The 22428-nt window shown below is 34.1% G+C and overlaps 3 protein-coding genes across 3 annotated transcripts; all 3 read left to right on the top strand.

Annotated features, from left to right (window-relative positions):
* Positions 1 to 446: 446 nt before the first annotated feature.
* LOC111704499 (saccharopine dehydrogenase-like oxidoreductase) lies at positions 447 to 12059 on the top strand (the record flags this gene model as incomplete). Its single annotated transcript, XM_023476745.1, has 14 exons — positions 447 to 480; positions 2317 to 2503; positions 4287 to 4398; positions 4873 to 4997; positions 6325 to 6406; positions 6792 to 6796; positions 7330 to 7407; positions 8264 to 8309; positions 9366 to 9460; positions 9689 to 9761; positions 10450 to 10529; positions 10959 to 11025; positions 11123 to 11154; positions 11637 to 12059. Coding segments are annotated over 14 exons (1128 nt in total), but the record flags the coding sequence as incomplete, so codon positions are not given.
* Positions 12060 to 15574: 3515 nt separating this feature from the next.
* On the top strand, positions 15575 to 18378 carry LOC111704498 (THO complex subunit 4). Its single transcript, XM_023476743.1, has 4 exons — positions 15575 to 16150; positions 17088 to 17399; positions 17463 to 17698; positions 18304 to 18378. The coding sequence occupies exons 1-4, from the start codon at positions 15952 to 15954 to the stop codon at positions 18376 to 18378; spliced, it is 822 nt and encodes a 273-aa protein (XP_023332511.1). The 5' UTR covers positions 15575 to 15951.
* LOC111704487 (L-gulonolactone oxidase) lies at positions 18307 to 22390 on the top strand. Its single transcript, XM_023476732.1, has 9 exons — positions 18307 to 18778; positions 19273 to 19347; positions 19653 to 19762; positions 19918 to 19997; positions 20466 to 20516; positions 20823 to 21021; positions 21202 to 21345; positions 21523 to 21624; positions 21997 to 22390. Exons 1-9 carry the CDS (start codon positions 18668 to 18670, stop codon positions 22388 to 22390), a joined length of 1266 nt encoding a protein of 421 aa, XP_023332500.1. The 5' UTR covers positions 18307 to 18667.
* Positions 22391 to 22428: the final 38 nt, after the last annotated feature.

The following is a 22428-nucleotide window of genomic DNA, read 5'->3' as shown; positions in this document are numbered from 1 at the left end:
GTTGGAGTCTACAGAGAAAAAGAAAAATCATATGTGCATGTAAAAATAAAAAAGACGCGTTTTTTGAGACACTCTTATAAACAGGGCTGCCTAATTATTAGTTATTCCTATAATAGCAAACAAAAAACTTAATATAAAGTCTGAGAATTGATGAACTGTTAAAATTTTAACCCTGTGATGATACAGATATTAAAAAAACCTGTTTCTTATCAAGAGCTGAGAAGAATTTCATCCTTTTCAGTTGATTAGTGCACACATCGTAAGATCCTTTCGTTTTCCTTCTTTAAATGACTGTGTTAAATGTATACCCTATATCACATTAAAGGGACTGTAAGCGTAATTTTAAGTGACCCTTCATTTACAGAGATGCATGCCCAATTAACATCAGCACATTGTAAACTTTTGTCTGGACGAAAATTAATGATTTATTCTTGTTTTTCTATCTGAAAACTAGTGTACACAGGGCCGCTGTACAACATGGTTAGTTTAATATAAAGAGGTTGCCACGACAATTATCAAAATAGTCCGAAAACGAATTTCCAGAGTTGTTAAGTTGTTAAGCACTGAGTCACAACGGCGGCCTCAAATTTTGACTTTAGTCCAAAGAAAACTCCAAATAAATCCGTGTTCAGCTAGAAAACAAGGATAGCTTGTTCTTGCACTTGCAAAGCTTCAAAGGATACCGGACATGCCACAATATAAATGGACGGCCACTTGAAATTATATTTACAGTCCTTTTAAATGCTCACAGACTAACACAGAGTGCTCATACGCTAGTAAATGCAATGTTTTCCACAGCAGATTCCATTGTGTACATTTGAGTACACTGTACACGACCAATCAACAGACATCTGTATTCAGGGATAATTAAGGATCCTTTGAATACGGAATACAAAATCTTCAAAAATAACAGGGTTGGAAAACAGCCCAGTGGGTTTTATAGGGTTTTTTATGGGGGGGGGGGGGTTTAATTTTTCATTTGTTAAAACCTACAGGGTGTCCCACGAAACATGACAGTAGATGAATAGTTTAGAATGTCTTTTTCCTTTATTTGTTCAGTTGTTTGATACCTAAGATCAATAAAAATATTATAAGGGAGTCATGTTGTATTAAAATTGATTTCAAAGTAAAATATAATTAAGCAAAAGATTTGCTTAACTAAAAATAACTATTTATCAAATGTCATGTTTCCTGGGACAGCCTGTACTAAAACTTACTAATTCATTAAAATAAGACTATTTGGACAATAGATGAACATAGTAGTTAAGAAAAGAAATAATATTATGTGATAATGGGTACGCTATAATCATATAAAAATTATCTTTTAAATAGTAATTTTTCTCCCTTCTTCATGGGGGGTATACTGCAATTGTTTAATATTTTAGTTCTATGAATCTCAGAGTTCGTCTGGTTTATTCTTCACTTGGATATGTATTTCTGGTGTGGAGGGGGGGGGCTACTCAGACTAGTTGGTAATAATTAGTTGCTCAAGAAGGAAGACCACTGTCAAATACTAAAAAAAACTATGCTCACTTACTCACGTGAGAATAATCAAGGGATTGTATTTCCTTCTATCGCTTGAAAATTCTGTTGTAGTATTGTGTATCTTATTGACTTAAACAAAGTGAAGATGATCGATTTCTACAATTGTTTTCTACAATGGGATTTGTCTGGCTTTAAACTTAAAACTGTCCTGCTGGTAGAAAGCTAATAAACCACCAACTGTATACAGAGGAAACATCTTCAATACCAGTACTTCTTCATGACCTGGAGAAGAGGAGATGACTTAGATGAGTGACAAGGATGAATAGTTAAATTCATTCAATAGTCTTTTTCGGAATTATATTCAAACAATATTCTTATTAAAGATCATAGGGTTTAGTCACCACACAATAAATGAATACATTTGTCAGTTTTAGTAATACAAACTACCTAATAATCAATATCAATGATAGTAGACCTCATTTCTTGAAAAATGTATTGTTAAAACAGTGAAGATTAGGCTTAGAAAAAGAAAAATTCTAAAAAACCCAAAAAAATAATTTTAAGATGGAATTTTTAAAGTGGGTTTTATTATAAATTCATAAATTTTATGTTTCATGTTAGAAACGGGAGTATTTCTTTAAAAATTGTAAAACTTAACCCCTGAATGAGTATTATATGCAACAAGTTGCCGTTAGATGGCAGTCAAAAACCTTTCGTGGAAAAATAGCATGTCCTGCTTGACTATATCCTGTGAGAGAGTATGAGCAGTCTGTGTAAGTCTGTGTTCATATATTTTTGGTTGCATATATGTTGAGTTTGTATTCTGTCCAGGTATAAGCTGGGCTGTAGCTGGACGAAATGAAGCTCGTCTCCAACAAGTGTTATCAGCTGCTGGTCGAGCTGTATCAGCTGATCTGTCTAGTGTGCCAGTCCTGCTGTGTGATTGTGGAGATTCCAATTCTCTTATACAGATGGCGCGCAGAAGCAGAGTTCTTCTTAACTGTGTTGGACCGTACAGGTAGCTCAGAGCTTTCACTCTAAATTACGAAATAAAAAAAATCGCTATATTTAACAACAAATCGACTACATTTGACAAAAATCGCTTATTTGGCTTATCGCTCATCTAACTTTTGCTGTCAAATGAGCAATTTTTGTTCAAAATCTGCGATTTTTTAATTTCGTAATTTTGACTGTGAAATGAAAATGTTAAATTTATGCGAAATTACTTGTATGATATTGTGACCATGAGCTCCTTATAGTTTAAATTTTACTCCTAGTCCCATAAGTATGAGAAAACTAATTGATTGTTTGCATGAAATCAAAAACTTTTAATTCTTAATAATGATTACCAACATGAAAGATTTTTTTCTGGCATAAGTTTTATTTAAATTTGACGTGACATGATAATTCAAATCGTAAACACAAGCAAGCCTTCCTTATTGCTCCTAATTGCTTTTTTATTAAAGTCGGGACACGCACAACACACGTTTTAAATGGGCTGTAAGCGTAATTTCAAGTGACCCTCCATGAAAAGATGGCAACTGAACCCTTTAAGCTTTGTCTGATTAAATAAGAATTAGATATCAATGTTTATAATTAATAAAAACTGGTTAATTTCAATGAAGGGTTCACTACAAAAATGATTCGCGCATTTCTGTACTGCAGTAAAACGACAATATATTCTATATTATTTATCTAATAAATGTTTTAAGGGTTCCTTTGTGAATCGGGCATTGCCAATTTTGCGCTTGAATTTATATTTACAGTCCCTTTAAGGGCTGCCACAGTACCTAAATACAAAATATGAAGGGTGGAAAACAATTTTTGGTAGGAACAGTTTTAAAAATGATTTATTCATATGAAAATAAAACAGAAAAGCGGCATGTTTGATCTTTATATATATCGTTTACTTTAATTGGCAAGGGGAAGATCATGAAAGAATATTTATATTTACAATTATATCAACCGAAGATCAAGAAATAGAAGCTATAATTCAACCAAGCAACCTACCACATACATTCACTGGAAAAGGATAATTCATTAGGCGCTCTCTCCCGGTTTGCCCTACGTATAATCTGTACTTGTACTATACAGCTTGCTCTAGCTAGTTAAAAGTCGGCCCGATACTTGAAATGAACCAAAGTTTACAGTGATACAAGTTACCATATATTGGGTGCCTCTTGTCAAAAAGAGTTTAAACATGTAACAAAAACAGAATTCCATTATGTTATCCTTTACATATGATTATTACAATATTAAATTACTTTGAAAACAATTGTGTCATGAACAAAAATTTTATTATCATCTTAAATTTGATTATCAATATTTAGAAATTAATTTTTAATTTTCATTTTTCCTCATCGCAAAAATACTGTAATTATCTCATATGTAACCGCAGAAATATATTGTAAATTATTTAGGTAAAATTGACGCTCTAATTTACATTAAAATTTACAATTAAATTGACGCTCTAATTTACATTAAAATTTACAATTTGTTTGTTTGTGCGATGTTAAATGGAAAAAAGGAATTGGCAATTATATGATTCCAAGTCATAAGAACGTTAAATATTTGAACTGAACAGTTCGAAATTGAAAGATTTGAAATAAATGTTTGATTGTTCGCCTAGTGTGCAATATATTAATTAAAAACTATAAGATCAGGCGTCATTTTCAATTTAAAGTATGGAAGTAGGAAGTCCCTAAAAGTCTGATTTGATTTGATTTGATTTGATTTGATAGGCACCCCCCCCCTTTAATGCCATTGATTTTTAAAGCTCTTTTTAATGAATACAATGTTAGGTTCTTTGGTGAGGCCGTTGTGGAGGCTTGTGTTGAGGCCGGGGCCCATCATGTTGATATATCTGGAGAACCAGCTTTCCTAGAGAAAATGCAACTTAAATATCATCAGAAGGTAAAATTTTAGTGATAAAAAGGAGAATTTTGCTGCAAAGATATGGTTTAAATATCATGATTTACGGTTATTTTGATACATTGTTTTAAAGCTTAGAGACGGGTGAGGGGGCACTTGAAAGGATCAAAATATACATTATGAATGTAAAAATCATCATTTCATGGCTAGATGTTTATATTTTAACACTGAAGACCATATGCAGTATGCCTATGTCAGTGTTCAGGTACTTGTAATAATGTATATACATTATATATTGTATTATTCATATCCTCTATTATAATACTATTATATTACAAGATAAGTCATAAAAAAGTGTGATTAGTAGTATTATCACATTTTTGTTTTTCTTCGTCGTTTGGACGCAAAAAAAATGAAATGAATATTCCAAAACATTGGAAAAATACCATGCATAAAAATGTTATGAAAAAACATCGCCCTTTTCTCTCACCCTGCAAAATTGTACTCTTAATTAAGGCTGTGGAGAATGGAGTGTATGTGGTTGGATCCTGTGGTTTTGATTCAATACCCTCGGATCTTGGTCAAATCTGTGTCAGGAAGGAGATGAAGGGAGATCTCAACTCCGTGGAGACATTCCTCAGGAACATAGATACAGATACAGATACAGATACAGATACAGATACAGATACAGATACAGATTCACTTATGCAAAATGGGGAGTTGGAAGCCTTAAAGCCCCATCAGGTGGAGTCTTCCACAGTAGACCAGTCCACACAGCCGGTCGGGTAAAAAACCAGTATTGTTGTGCATGGCTCTATGCAGCGCTCTTCCAAACTGTGAAGCTCGGAGCCGCTATGAGAGATCCTCTTCCTAGCGCAGGCAGTAAGCAACTGTTTTAAACATTAATAATTAATTCATACTTGATCAGACATAGATTTTAAGTGTATCGTTGTAAATTGGTCTTTGCCATTTTTGCATGGAGACAACTTGAAATTACGCTTACAATCCCATCATCTATCTTTATTTCAGGAATTGAAATCGATCAGAAGATCTCTTTACCCAGAGAAACTTCCAAGCTCTAAGTACAAACTGAAAACTAGGTAATTTAATCAAGTAATCAATAAATTTATGATTTACAAAATATCCAGATGACAAATTAAAATTGATTTTTATATTCAGTTCATTGAAAATTAATGATCAGAAAATGTCAAATAATTGTAGGTAGTATTCCTTTATTTTGTAAAATGCGTTTAAAGATTTTTATTATTTTGCAATTGATTTTTTATGAAATTGTGTCTAAAATCATTTTACATACTTAAATAAAAAGTAGATAAAATTTTTTTTTCCATTTTATAAAACTTAAAATAAAAAATAAAAATTTGATAAAATATATTATTACACATCCTGGGTTGCATGTATTTCAAATGTTGTTTAGTCCTAAGGTTTTAACTTTTAAAGAGTTTGATAAGATTTAACTCGATTTTATAAAATCGATAGAGTAAATTTTCAAGCATATTCACAACATTAACTATAAGCGAAAAAGTGCTCGATCTGTGAAAAATCTTAAATAATATTTTATTTTATTTTGATTATTTTATGTCTCATTAGATAAAAAAAAAATCGCTTCATATTTTTCGATCACAAACGGATTTTCGCTAACAAAAGACATTTTTACTTTTTTCATTTTTTAGAGGAAAGATGTTTTGCGCACCGGAAGTGGATTCCTACTGCATGCCTTTCCTAGGCGCAGATAGATCAGTCATGCTCAGGTATTATTATATTATTATCATTATTATTATTATTTTATTATTTTTATTACTTTATCATTGATTATTTAGGATATTTCTGCGGTTTGTATTGCTAAAATAAACACAGATATCGATACAGAACAGATACAGATACAGATACAGATATGAATGATATGAAAGAATGTCTGCCCTTCAGCTGTATTTATGTATATAATATTAGTGTAAGTATTCCACCTCTACCAGGAGCTGCATTAAACTTTGGAACCTGGCAGAGCGCAATTTATGGGTTTGCTTACGCTCAGGTACCTCACACTTGGCAATATTGATACATTTACCATAGTCCTGAATCCGGAACCGGATAATCTGCTAATTTAAATCCAATTCTGTACTTTCTCCAACATCTTCAAAAATCATTCTTTTAAATCCGTAATTTAAATAAATTTACAGGGTTACTCATAAAAATGAGACTTTAATGACAACCTTAAAATCGTTTAATTACCCGATCTAAAGAATGAAAATAGTCTTCCGTCTTAAATAAGGCATTTCATTACTATACTAGATGATTAGACACAAGATTTGCATTGCAGGGAACCTACCAAGAATATATAATAAAACAAAGGGATGAAATTACGTTCTCGTCTCTGGAGTCTCATACATTGTGGTAACCTGTTTATAATCTGTTTAAAGGGACTGTAAGCGTAATTTCAAGTGACACTCCATGCAAAGATGGCAACGCTCGATACACAACGGTATCATTGAAACATTTATTTTGTGCGATGTTAAATGGAAAAAAGGAATTGGCAATTATATGATTCCAAGTCATAAGATCGTTAAATATTTGAACTGAACAGTTCGAAATTGAAAGATTTGAAATAAATGTTTGATTGTTCGCCTAGTGTGCAATATATTAATTAAAAACTATAAGATCAGGCGTCATTTTCAATTTAAAGTATGGAAGTAGGAAGTCCCTAAAAGTCTGATTTGATTTGATTTGATTTGATTTGATNTTTGATAAGATTTAACTCGATTTTATAAAATCGATAGAGTAAATTTTCAAGCATATTCACAACATTAACTATAAGCGAAAAAGTGCTCGATCTGTGAAAAATCTTAAATAATATTTTATTTTATGTCTCATTAGATAAAAAAAAAATTCGCTTCATATTTTTCGATCACAAACGGATTTTCGCTAACAAAAGACATTTTTACATTTTTCATTTTTTAGAGGAAAGATGTTTTACGCACCGGAAGTGGATTCCTACTGCATGCCGTTCCTAGGCGCAGATAGATCAGTCATGCTCAGGTATTATTGTATTATTATCATTATTATTATTATTTTATTATTTTTATTACTTTATCATTGATTTAAAGGTTGCAAGCCCTCAAGCAAAAATCGATGAGTATTTTGCCAATTACTTCTTAAAAACCAAAGTTAACAGCAAGTGCTTTATAGAGCTAAACTGTAAAGAGCTACAGAAAAGCATAAGTGAGTTAGATCAGTAAAATCAAAGCCTAAGGCGTTGCGACACTTCAAAGTCGACCCTGTCATAAAAATTGATGAGACTTTTTATAAGCAGTCTGAATCTTTGTGTTATATATATGAACAAGCATATTGGAAATTCTAAAATGGTTGAGTAAGCGTCGCAGAACAGCATTTACTGGCACCCGGCGCACCCTGGACTAACTACGTCTAGATGTGAATGTGATCGGTATCTTCAATTTTAACTCTTTAGCGTTTGGGTTTTGGTCTGTAATTCTACAACCTTTATATTTACAGAGCTGCCTTGCAATACTTTTTCGTTTGATTCGTATTCACCAGCAAAAAAAGTATAAAAAAGAAAAAGCGACAAATTGTGCTTATTTTGTCAATATGCTAAATCTGCTTGAGGGCGATCTTCTTTCGTGTAATAATTTTAGAATTTTTAATATTGCTTTCACTGCTATCATTTACATTTATCTGGATTTCTTAATTATTGAATTTTTTTAAGTTGTATTTTTGATCTTGACTGGCCATAACCCTGATGACAATTTTTTTCCAAAAAAAATGATTCTCCTCGGGACAAAGAGTTTATTTGAGGTTTTTTTTGTTAAAACATGATTTTCTGCATTCGATTTTGGGATATTTTGAACTTTTTTGAAACATTTTGAATGTTTGTCAGGACTCAAAGAGAGATTTACCACGGGAAAGAAGAAAATCCTGCACAAGTAAGTTCTGTTCAGTTTAAAATCAACAATTCTTATTCTTAAAATTGTTCGCCGTCTAAAAACCATTTATTTAAAAATGTACACAATAGATATGTTACTTTCCTTTCCCTTTTTTAGAATTGGGGGCCAAACACTTTGTTTTGTATATTTTTGTTTTTTATATTTTTTAGATAAATATACTTACCGACTTACAGATTAGGTTTGCAAATAATACTTATTTAGTATATTTCTGCGGTTTGTATTGCTAAAATGAATTTAGGATATTTCTGCGGTTTGTATTGCTAAAATGAATTTAGGATATTTCTGCGGTTTATATTGCTAAAATGAATTTAGGATATTTCTGCGGTTTGTATTCCTAAAATGAATTTAGGATATTTCTGCGGTTTGTATTGCTAAAATAAATTTAGGATATTTCTGCGGTTTGTATTGCTAAAATGAATTTAGGATATTTCTGCGGTTTGTATTCCTAAAATGAATTTAGGATATTTCTGCGGTTTGTATTCCTAAAATGAATTAAGGATATTTCTGCGGTTTGTATTGCTAAAACGAATTTAGGATATTTCTGCGGTTTATATTGCTAAAATAAATTTAGGATATTTCTGCGGTTTATATTGCTAAAATAAAAAGATATTTCTGCGGTTTGTATTGTTAAAATGAATTGCTATTTTACTGAACGATGATTTGTTACTCCTTCCTGATAATGTAAAAAAAAATTCTTTTCTTTTTTGAAAAAAGCTTAATATTAAAGGGAATATATAGAGTGGCATGTCCCATTCACAATTGTACCCTAAAAACCTTGAGATGTCTTTCTTTATTTTACGGAAAAATTCATTATTTTTACTGTTGTTTCGCTATTACAGTGAATCGCACATTTATGCTTCAGAGACAAGGAAGGACGTTGTCACTATTCAACACGTTTTTTCAAATTTTTTAACTATCTTATTGTTACTTAAATTGAGTTTTAAAGGGTACCATCGTGAATTTGACATGCCAATGTTTTATTAGATGATTACTTGAAAATCACGTTTACAATCCCTAGATAAACCGTGTGTCTAGGTTCAGTGCTATGTAGAGATGTCCCGCCTGAATATAATTCTAACAATGCTGGTTGGAATAGTATTCGGTATCCTAGCTTCATTCAAGTTCGGCAGGTTAAACACAGTCTTCTTAGTTTGGTTAAATTATTTAAAATTTTATAAGGAAAGACTGTAAATGTAAATTATAAACTTATAAGTGAAAACTCTGTAAATTGATATATACTCCATGTCAGATCTCTTTTGTAGATTACAAGTGAGAACTCTGTAAACCTATACATACTCTTTGTCAGGTCTCTTTTTTAGAGTTTAAGTGAGAACTCTGTAAGTTAATATATATGTTAGGTCTCTTCTGGAGAACTATCCCGGATTTTTCTCTCTGGGAGCAGTAAGCAAGCAAGGGGTACCGAAAGCAAAGGTACAGGGTTATAGTTTCTAATCACACTCAGCCACGCCCCCCTCCCCCCGCATAAAAATATAGATGTTTTATTGCTGGAAACAAAATTTTTAAGTAAACTTTTGTTTAACAATATAAATGCCTACTGCCAAGGAACGGTATGAACCTAACATAAGACTATAGGTTGAATGTTAATAATAATAATAAGACTTTTAAATCTTATGACTATATAAGATGTTTGAGATCGGAACATTTGTATTGATAATATCTTTAGAAAGCACTTATCAACATCGAGGAGTATGAAATAAAAGGGAGATATAACTGACGCGGCCCGCCTTCCATATGATTACACATGCTTTGCAGACGGTACTTCATTTTTATAACAAACATTTGTCTGATGTACAATTACCACGTATACAATAACCTATTCTTAATATTTCTTATACAAATTGAGTACCCGTCTGCAAAGCATGCATAATCATGTGGTAGGGCGGGCCGCTACCTTCCTTTTTTCATACTCCTTGTTCCACATCATTTGCGGGTTTTTTTTCTGAACATATATCTATAAAGATCGTTAGAGCAAAGCTTAACTATGATGCAGCTATTTAAAGAATCTAATACTTAAGCTATTATTAAATTAAATTACATGGTTAAGCGTTTTAGATTAATGCTATCTTAACCAAAAGTTTCGACCCCTGAACTGTTTCAGGCTGATGAAACTAACTTCACGATGACATTGTTGGGTAAAGGTTGGGATTATAAAGGAGATCATGATTCACCACCTAACAGGTACACAGTACACTGTACACAGTACACAGTACACAGTGCACTACTGTCCACTGTCCACTGTGCACAGTACACAGTGCACAGTGCACAGTACACAGTACACAGTACACAGTACACAGTACACAGTACACAGTACACAGTACACAGTGCACAGTACACAGTACACAGTACACAGTACAGACGTACACAGTAAACAGTACACAGTACACAGTACACAGTACACAGTACACAGTACACAGTGCACAGTGCACAGTACACAGTGCACAGTGCACATTGCACAGTGCACAGTAAACAGTAAACAGTAAACAGTACACTGTTCACAGTACACTGTTCACAGTACACTGATCACAGTACACTGTTCACAGTTTTTACCATATTTACCATATTTACCATATTTACCACATTTACCATGTTTACAATATTTTCTTGCAGGGTTGTAAAGACAATTGTGAAAGGGAAGAATGTCGGATACGGTGCTACTTGTGAATGCTTGGTTCAGGTAGAAAATATTTATTATTATTTGATTTTTTGAAAAGTTTTTTTTTCTAAAATAATAAAGAAAATATTGTATTTTAACATTTTTATTTATATTTTAGGCTGGTTTAGTGATTCTTCAAGAAATGGACAGGTAAGAAAAATATGTTGAGCTTTTGCAATACAAAATATAGTTTGCAAAATTGCAAACCAAATTTTCATTGTCAAAAGACTATTTCTCCCCCCCCTTTTTATACACTATTGGTCAACAGCGTACCATCTAACAGTTTTCAATCAAAATCTGGAATTTGGTAAGAGGCGTAAGAAAATATTTGGGCCGGGCGCCGCAGCAGCTATATCAGCAATCGGGGCGAACGCTGCAGCCCCAGTCATAAATGTGTTAAAACTAAATTTTTCAAGGGCGTTTTCAGGGGGCGTACAATGGCGTACCCAGCCCCCCTTAAATCTAATTTTCCCCTTTTGAAACCTCTGACAAATTTGAAGCCCCTTTAAATTTTTCAATAAAAGCATTTTCAAACTTGAATGAAAAAAGGGGGGCCACGAATCGCCTGTTTCTCTAGGATTCAAAAATAAATTTTCAGTATCAAAAAATAATTATCCTGAAATTTTGTTTAGGTTGCCAAGTGTAGGAGGAGTGTATACTCCTGGATTCGCTTTTGCTGAAACTACCCTGGTTGATCGTCTTCATAAACACGGAGTCACATTTGATACAACAATTCTTAACTAAATGTGAGAGGAGCCTTGGAGCTGGTGTGAGTCATCCTCAGATAAAAAAAAACGCAACTTGAAATCAACCCTGGTTCAAATGCATTTATGAAATTTAAGTAAATAAATATCAATGCTCCCTTTAAAAAATATATTTTACGTTTTTAAAGAATGTAACAATTGTGTTGTTTGATAAAAACATCGGGAATAGAAATGAAGAAAAACCTTCTAGCTTGAGTTTAGTGTTATGAGATTAACATGGAGCTGAAATCTTCATCTTGAAAATAAACATGTAATTAAATGCATTTATGAAAAAAAACTTTTAGATTTTAATCAATAAAATAAATTTTACGTTTTTAAAGAATGTAACATTTATAGAGTGGTTAGATAAAAAAAACAAATTGAGCAAACCCGTTCTCAATTTGTTAGAAAATTAGAGTTTACTGTTTATATATTACCAATGTGAAGAGATTCCTTTATAATTTAAATGTATATTTTTTTATTTGTATCCAAATAAAAACTTCAAGGTGGCTGAAATTTTTGTGGAAACTCGCAAACCTAAAACAACAAAAAAAGGCGACTTTAAATCACCGTAAAATAGCTTGAATTGTTCTTAGATTTTTTAGACTTTTAATATTTTTAGACTTTTGAAAGGCTTTAAGACCATCTGAGAAAGGTCACACAATTTAAAATTGTATTCTGTAGAAGTTTGCTTTAACATGCAAATTTGTTATCCTAGGTGAAAATATAAGGCGAATGTTTTTGTCTTACATGAAAGGTATTGAGTTGTAACTTTCAATATGTACTATCAGTACTATCAAAAAGTAATTAACACTGATCACAAGAAACTAATTTGTACCTATTGTTATCCCCACAGCGACTAGGGAATAGAAGGTACAGTTGTGATCATCTGGGAGATTAGATAAGGTGATCTTGCACTCAGGGTTGAAAAGGGAGGTATTTAAATGAGATTAAATCAGTTTATTTAATCTCTTTAGCGATTATTTTCTATGTGTTGATCAGACCTTTCGTAGGTCAGCTTTATCTTTAAGCTGTCTTCATCAAGAGAGAATGCAGCCAGGTCGGAGAGATCGCAGCTACAGAGGAGAGGCAGCAGCCACGGCGGAGAGCTTAGAGCTATGGCGGAGGTTTTGCAGCTACAGGGGAGACTTTGTAGCTAGATGAAGATCAGAGCAGCAGCTCAGGTTAGAGGGAGGAACAAATCCATCCGTCCCGGGGGGGTTAACCAGGTTTGTGGAGGATGAGTTTTATCAGGAAGATTATCTAGATAAACCAAGAATTACTTCGAGTTTCAAGTTAGATTAACTGAAATTTCTCAACTTTCCACCTGTTTTCCCTGTTCATATAGTTCAGAGTTCAGGTAGAACAGGTGTTGGCACGAGACTATTTTGTGGGTTCACTTTTATGAACATTGATAGATCTCTTAGTTTAGGATAGAGCTAGCGTTTGTTGGAGATCATAAAACAAGTATTTAAATGTTTAATAAAACTTGAGTGCACAACCTGGAGCTAACCGGATATAAGTGTGCCAAGTTCTATCCCATCATGGTCTGAGACAAAGGCCATACAATATTTTAGGCTAGGCTTATTTTATATAAAATCTAAGGTTTGGCAGTTTATATAAAATTCTTATTCTCAGCTAAAAGTCTATAATATATAGACTTCTCAGATAAAATTCTCAACTTAATAATAAAATGTATATATAGATAAGAATATCAGGAGCTTGATTTCTTTCTTCAGGGACACTTGCAAAGTCACCTCGTGAATTAACCGGAACAATATTCATTTAAAGATCATCAATCTTACAATTTGTTAGTTAAAATGTATCGAACGAATCTTAAGTGTGGTAATTAAACAATTGCCAAACTTGAATTATACAACAATAAGCTGTATGCAGGAATTGCAGAAGTAATAAGCCATATCACTGAATTTGAATAGGATGTTAAATATGTTTATTATATGTTCTGTGATTTTTTATATTTACAGTTTTATTTTTTGGTATATTTTTTCTTTTCCTCAATAACAAGCATATCAAACACTAAACAAATACGACAAAATAAAAAATGGCATAGTGAACTAAATGTGTTCTCAACATAGTGTTCTCTACAGAACAATAGGCATGTACACAGTATTCTTTAAAGAACAAAAGGTAAGTACATTGTGTTTTCTTCAGAACAATAGGTAGGTAAGTAAATAGTGTTATCTACGAAACAGTAGGTAAGCACAGAGTATTCTCATCAAAACAATAGGTAAGTATATAGTGTGCTCTACAAAGCAATGAGCAAGTATATAGTGTGCTCTACAAAGCAATAGGTAAGTATGTAGTGTGCTCTACAAAGCATTAGGCAAGTATATAGTGTGCTCTACAAAACAATAGGCAAGTATATAGTGTGCTCTACAAAACAATAGGCAAGTATATAGTGTGCTCTACAAAACATGCATGAAAACCCCCTGAAATCAATAGATTTCACTGATCCATATGACCATCCGACCTACAAAAATCTTAAGTACATCCAACCTACAAGCTGTGACGATCTGACTTACAAATAGTGACATCCGACAACACAAATGGTGACTCAGACCTATACAAATGGTGACCATCAGACAGCTGTACAAAAAGTGCTCGATCCGACCTGCAAAAAGGGTTCATCCAACCTACTTAAATGATGACCATCCAACTCATCCGACCATACAAAAAGTGTGCATCCGACTTATATGTATACAAATGATGACCATCCTCGACCTAAAAAAGTGTGCATCCGACCTACAAATGATGACCATTCGACTCATCCGAGATATACAAAAAGTGTGCATCCTACTTATATATATATGTCTATTATACAAATGATGACCATCCGACCTACAAATGATGACCATCCGACCTACAAAAAGTGAACATCCGACCTACAATTTAGTGACCATCCATGAACTACAAAATGTGTAAATCCGCCTACAAAAAGAGTGCACATATCCTACCTACTCTCGCATGGTTAGATTTCTATCATGTCACGTCTGTTATAGGTCCGATTAACAAAAAGAATAGTGCATCCGACCTACAGCTGTGGTAGGTTGGATAATTGCATTAGTTCAGAAGTTCAGTAAAAAATAAAACTTTTTTAATGTCGTCTTAAAAATGTAATTTGAAAATGGCGCGGAAAATAATTTATGTTTGAATGGCACGCCATTGGTCGAACAAATTAAAACTAGTTTTTCCTAACGTGGCGGCGCCGTTTGCATCAGTGTCGATCCAAAAAAAAATAAAGACCAGTTAATCAAATCAATTTTAGTTGTGTAATTTAGTGAAATTAAAAAGAAGATATTCTTTTTCAGAGTGAAATTGTTTTAGAAGGGGCGGGTAGGAATTTCACAAACTAAAATGGACATTTTGAATGAAGCAACAAAGGAAGTACTATTCGGTGGAATCGCAGGTTTCAATTAAATGACATTTAAAGTATTGGGGGAGGGGGGGAGGGTTAAAAAGAATTTAAAGCAGCGCCTATAAAATCTAAACGGCCTTAAAGTGATGTCAGATCTCAAACAAGATCAAATACAATTACAGTCGTAAAAAAATTAAACACCAAAATAAGCGTCTTACGATAATAGTATGAAAACGTAATCGACACTTTTATTAATTCTGAACATTCTTTCATTTTAAAATCCAAAATGGCTTTATTAAGGTTTTGCAGCTGGCTATGTGAGCAGGAAAGCTGGGAATCAGGTTAACATATTCAATTATTGGGTCCTCCACTTGACCGCCACACATATCTATTCTCGAGCCCCTCTCTTTTCATGTTTGCACCCTGTCCCCCCCTCCTTTTAAGCCGGAGAAACCCATGATTCGACCTACACAGGACGATGCCAGTTTTGCTCAGCACATGAAGCGGAAAGCTAAAAAAGAAGCTTTTACCCTAAGTAGAAGAGTTGAAGATTTTACTCAGGAGAATGTTCTAATTCTGGGCGGGTTCACCGGCTTCTATCTCCTGGGTCAGAGCGCTGGATTATGATGAATATAAATCTAGATATTTCTGTAGTTTTTCCTTACGCCTTGTATTCAAATTTACCTGTAGATATCTGTTATTACATGAGCATTCATCTTTAGTTTAGATCAACAATAGTTTGTCAGCTTCTACCATGCCGTAGAAATAGTTATATTTAGATCAAATATTTATTAGAAATATATTTCAGACTCAACACACACAGTTAAAATGGGAAGTAAAATGGATATGAGCCTAGATGATATCATCGCCGCTGGGCGTAAAGGCGGAAGCGGAGGGAAAAGTGGAGGCGGCGGAGGTGGTGGTGGACGTCGAGGGGGTGGTGGCCGTCCTCGTGGCCGAGGAGATCGTAGATCCGGAGGTGGTGGCGGTGGTAGAAGAAACGGAGCCCCCAGAAGTAGATCACTAGGTAATTATTATCATTAACTCAAAATTTCAAACATTTGTTTGGCCATTGATTCGGACAAAATTGACTGGGCGGTCAATTTTGACCGATGCCGAGACGGATGCTTTTAAAAATATTTAAATTACGATAGTTAATAATGAAATCTTTAAAATTAGATTAAAATGTGTAAAAAAGAACTCTTAAGGTGTCAATCTATTTTTTGTCTTATTAATTTAACGTGAATATTTAAAGGTGGTATTTTTGCTATTTAAAAAAGATTCCCCCAGTGCTTAGGATCAAAGAGAATAGTATATATATTAGTGTATTAGTGTATATATATCAAATATAAATCAAATGATGTTTTTTATTCACCTAATTCATTTTATAAAGTCTATTTTACAGTTTTAAGCAATTCGAAATTGAAATGGATAATCTAGGGAACATACTGTATTAATGTACTCTACTGCATATAATTTGTGAACATTTACATGATTTGTACACTTTGTTGAACTCCCTTTCAGGTTAAAAGGGATTGAAAATATTCATACCGAGGGATTGTCTAAATTCCACTCTAATAAATATTCTATTTTCTTTGCGTAGGATCCGGATCCAATGGAACCGCAAGATTTTGGCTTTCTTGGTCCATTCGGATCCAAGGGGAAAATTTGCGAAAAAAGAAGAAAAGTAATTTGATAATTTTGCTTGGTTAAACAAAATTCCCTAAATATTTAAGAAATCTTCATGACAAGGATCCGGATCCAATATTTTAGTGCCCTGAAATTGTAACAAGAGCACCTTTCAAAAAGAAAGCGAAAGTATATTTATGTATGTCGATAAAAGAGTTGTTATAATATAGGTTGACATTTTTAATAATTTTTCATGAATTCAGTTTAAATTTAATCGGATAAACAGCAGGCTCTAAAGAGAACTTGTATACGGCAGGTTAATTCCCTTTTTTTAGGGCAGAGTGACGGATACACCAGAGGAAATGTCGACGGTAAATGGTCTCACGACATGTTCAGCGGAGCCCGTGGAGCTGTCGGCGGAATGGGAGACGGAGCTCTTAGAGCGTTCACCTCCGCCCTGGCCTCCTCATCAGGACCTGGTAAACTGCTGGTGAGCAACCTGGACTACGGAGTGAGTGAGGCAGATATTCACGAATTATTCTCCGAGTTTGGAAGTCTGAAGATTGCGACCATACATTACGATAAATCTGGTAGAAGTCTCGGCACAGCAGAGGTCTCATATGACAAGCGTAGTGATGCCGTTAAAGGTACGTCAAACAGTTTTGTAACATTTAGAAAAGTATCTAGTTCTGAGTATGTTTTTTTTTCAGCTATGAAGCAATACAACGGAGTACCTCTGGACGGAAAAGCTATGAAGATTGAGATTGCCGGATCTGAAAGTGAACCTGTTGCCCCCTTACGCAGAGCTTCCGGTGGCGGTGTTGCCGCCAACCGTCTAGGGCGGCGGGAAGACCGACCTCGTAACAGCGGCGGTGGTGGTGGGGGACGTGTAGGCAGCGGAAGAGCTAGGAACAGTCGTGGCCTGCAATTATTCTTTTTTAAAGGGGTTTCGTTGATCTGAATTCTTATGTATGTACAAAATCTTGTTTTTATTCCAAAACTTTTTTACTTGTTTGATTGATGTACTTAAGTTACAGAACGCTTTTCTTTAACAATTTTAACTTTCAAGTGTTGCCCATCAAGTTCCCATTTTTCTCCATTCTAAATACAAATTTATTTATATTATAATTTATTTTCGTGCATTTTCAATGTAAGAATTGTCGACATTTTTTCCCAGACAAAATTTGTCTAATGTTTTAGCTGTTCATACGTTCATTGGGTACTTACAAAAGTATATTTATAAAAAAGAAGATTACAGTTTATTATTATCATGGCGTAATTAGAGCTTTTAAATTTTATAATTAATTCAGTGCGATTGTCCCTGATCATTACTTAAAACAAACGTTGGCATAAATACGGAAACAATTCGTGTCAAATTATAAACTCAATTTTTTTTCAGTTACTAGGTCTAGCGTTAGGAGGAGGATTTGTAGCATTTCGTGCAGCTGTTTACGATGGAGAATACCTGGCTACGTGGTCACCTTTAGCAAAGGAATAGATCTAATCACAAAAGTTTTTTATTATTTAATTTAGAATTTTCCAAAATGGTAGAGGGAGAAGAAGGAGGAACCGTCGAAGGACGCCCTGGACGCCGAGATGGAAGAGTACATGAAGTCCAAAGCTTGATCCTTGTGTACATAACCTGTACATATACATTTAAATATTCTTACTTTTCATCTAACAACGCGTTTAGTTTTTTTGTATTGTATTCACTACTGGGCATTTAACTTCTCCTTCTTCACATTTAATCAAATGCTCAATTCTACTAAACGATAAAAACTAAAAGTGAATCTTACGACATTGAAAAGAAAATCATTTAGCTCGGCTTCAAATCATGTACGCTGTACACTGGTGCGTAATGTTAGACGATGTTGTACACTGTACCTTAAATTAAACTACGAATTGAACAGTTTCTATGTTTCCAGATTTAAAAGAAAATGGCGCTGCCATGAACCTGAGTGTGCTGAACTCTCTAGTATCTGCTGTAAAACAGTTCTTTATTAACATATTCTTCTCCCCTCCAAAGGTAAGTTAGTAACAACTTGAAACTAATCAAATATTATCAATTCTAGTTTTATAAAATACATTATCGAACAAAAAAATTCAAACAAAGGCCAAAATGTTTCTCGTGATTTTAAATGAAAGTTGTTTAAAAATCCTTAATTTAGTTTAAGCATTATATGGAAAATAGTACCGGTGTCAGTCCTACTTACACCGGTACTATTTAAACCTTGATCTGATCAAGGAATATTGAGATTTCCTTGTTTATCTGGCTGCAAAGAAGGAAACCAACGAAATCAAAAAAAAATGAGAAAAACGACGATATCTTCGTCAGATAAAGAGCTGAACAGTCTGAATCGGACATACAGTTTTAAATAGTGGGTCATTTGAACATTAAGTCGACGGTTTTTTATATTCCTTTCGAAATTAAGATTCAAACAAAGAAACAAGTCTTCCATGTGAATTTTCAAAATATTTTGTGATCAAATTTCAAAAATGAATAAAATATTGATTTGCTAGGGAGAATATTTGTATCCAAGATGCGGAGAGGATGTTCTAGAAATTCTTACTCAAGCCAGAGACAACAAAACTCAGGTGACATATTTAAAATAAAGAGTCGAAGTTTGATAAAAATTATCTAAAGCGTGCTTTGAGTAAAACGTGAGTTTTTTTGTGTTGGGGGGAGGGGATAATGACAAGTTGAAGCCAGGAAGTTGAATTTTATTTTTTATTTTGAATGGCGGGGGGGGGGGAATTTCTAATTGATATATACTCTTGATTTAAAGTTAGCCGCGACTGAATTTTTTACCCACAAATTATTTTTATTCCCTTTCGTAAACAAACTTGTACTGTTTCTGTACACATTTAGATAATTTTTTGAATTTTTCCTTTCTCTGAAGGTGAAAGTTGTTGGAGGGAGTTTTCCTCTGTCCTCCGAGTCTCCCGAGGACGTTATCCTCAACCTCAATCTTATGAACAAACTCATCGGGCTGGATGTTCATCAGCAAACGTAAGTAATATGGACACATTCACTCCCCCACCCTCTACCGACCCTTCTCTTAAAAAATACATTTTTAATTTTTTTATTCCCATAAATGGAAAAGTTTATCTTAATCTAAAGATTTTTTAAGTTTGTACAAATAAAAAAAATAATTATATTTTCAGTGTGATAGCTGAGCCTGGGATGTTGTTATCTCATCTCAGCGCTTTATTGGAGACGGTCAACCTATCCCTGGATTTAGCAGGTAAACCTTGATCAACTTCTCTACTAGACACGGTCAACCTGTTCCTGGATTTAGCAGGTAAACCTTGATCAACTTCTCTACTATATGAAATTATAATTCGTACCAATGATTTAGAAAATCGAGGTTCAATTCTCCCCCGGTCAAATCAGGTTAAAATAATCAAGGTTCCCATAAACATAGGTATGATTGGAATATTTTTTTTTGTATATTTACACTTGAAGTTGGAGCTCTCTGAAGTAGCTTGAAACATATTTTTATTTCTCTGTACAGAAACATCTGATAGAATTAATTGTGGTGCCAAACTATAAATATATATTTAAGGGGAGTGTTCGCTCTTGAGCATAAAGTGTTTTCAACCTTTTCTTTTTATAAACGCAACAGATGGAAGTAAAACTAGTAGCGATTAACATTTTTTTGGGAACACTCCCTTTAAGTTTTGTATCATTTCCTTAGAAATGGTTATTTTAGGTACGGTTCCTGATTTATCAATTGTAGATGCCATAGCAGTAGGATTAGCGGGTAAGCAATTATATCTTCGTTTTTCTAGCAAGAAAAGTGTCAAGTTCTTTCGACTTCCTCAAATTATTTCTGTAGCAAAATTCACTTTTATATAGAAACCACAATTAAACATAGTCGACATTTTAAAAGAATTCATGAATATCTCATTCATTCCTGATAATACATTGTCTTTCAGGGTTCAATTGTGAATCAGACATTTGTAACTACGTTTATAGTCCCTTTAAATTTGTGTCAACCTCTTCGAACCATAATAACCCCTGATTTTCAAGCAATTTGCATTCAGAAGTAACTAATATTTGTATTCAGGATGTGGCGGAACTCTGGCAAAGAACATTCTAAGTGTGGAGGTAGCTCTCCCCGGGGCGGACGGTGGAAGGAGCCGGAGGGCAGAGCTTAACTCTTGGTCTTGGACCACCAACCCGGCCCAGATGTCTGCCTTGTTCAGTGGACTCGGCCTGGTGGCGGTTGTTATCGCCGTCACATTTAAATGTATTCCGTTATATAGGTAAATTATTCTAGAATATGACGACTTAAAGATTAATTTATCAAGGCTCTTATCGTATATCAGTTACTTATTAAAAAGCCTTTATTTATTCTTCTTATTTTTATAAAAGTGATAAAAGTCGTTTAGTTGCAAATCTTATCTGTGCTGTATTTGTTCACTGAATATTGTTCTGTTGTGCAGAGTGACCGAGGTTTCGTACCTAACCTCTCTCCGTGATATTCTGGAGACCTGGAGTCTAGTTCATAGAACCAGTTTCTCCCAACAACTAATCTGGTATCCATTCTCAGAGCTGGTTATTCTCACACATACTTCTAATCTGAATAGGTAACTTTCAGATGGCTGTTTTAAAAAAGAAATAAAAAATATGATATTCAGCGAATTAAATCTTAAAGATTATTTAGCAAAAAATGCATCATCCAGGGGAAAAAAATTTTCCTGGGGGAGGGGGTTAGTTTCTTACGAAAAAATATACCCCTTAGTTATTCATATATAATTGTTTAGGAATGTTGCGATTGCGCAATCTTTTATAAACCGTCAATTCTCCAATACAAGTCGAGCTGTTGCTAGATTTATTAGAAAAATAAATCTTTTTCTATTCTCAAGGTAAATTCTCAAATAATAAATACTATGGTTTTAAAAACAAGGCTCACTTCATTATAATGTTCAGACCAACTGGAAAAATGTTGGGAAAATGTTTGGATTTTAGTAGTATATGGAACGTTTTAGAGCTCTAAGGACAACTTCAAGGTTCCCTCTGAGTTTTTTTAAAGCATTTCTGATAACGTTTTTTGTTAAATTTTGGTTTTCAGTGGTTTTTTCCCTTCCCCTTTTCCCTTCCCCTTTTCCCTTCCCTTTTTCCGTTTCTCTTCCCCTTTTCCCTTCCTTCTTTATTATTATTATTATTATTATTATTATTATTATTATTACTTCGGAAGAAAGCACCAAACACTGAAAAAAATTGTTCTTATATTTCAGTGCCCCGATATTAAGTTCTGTTCTTGCAAGGATTCAGTTCATATCTCTTTGGTCCGTCGCTAAGAACCGGAGTGACTACGCTCATCCTTCCGTCTCCTACATCGACTGTGATATATTACGTGGCGCCACCTGGCTCCTACCCCTTGCATCCCTGCCTCCCCTCCTCTGCAGCATATCCCAGTGGTCGCACTCCCACCCTGCTGTAGTCTCCTCCCCCCTCCTCATCTACACTATCCAGGGGGAGGGGGAGGGAAGGGTTGGACTAGCCCCCTATCTTCAGCCAAGTATAGAGGGTAAAGGTGCTGCTGCCACTGTTTGGTATGATTGGTTTCTCTCAGATTCCTCCCCTGATCCTCTAGAGCTGGCGCAGTTCGAGGAAATGTTTCATAGTTAAATATTCGGGAAAATCTTAAACATCAAGCTTGGTTTGGC

The sequence above is a fragment of the Eurytemora carolleeae genome, unplaced genomic scaffold, assembly GCF_000591075.1.
Source record: "Eurytemora carolleeae unplaced genomic scaffold, Eaff_2.0 scaffold146, whole genome shotgun sequence".
NCBI lineage: Eukaryota > Metazoa > Arthropoda > Copepoda > Calanoida > Temoridae > Eurytemora > Eurytemora carolleeae.
This window is presented reverse-complemented; position numbering and strand designations above follow the sequence as displayed.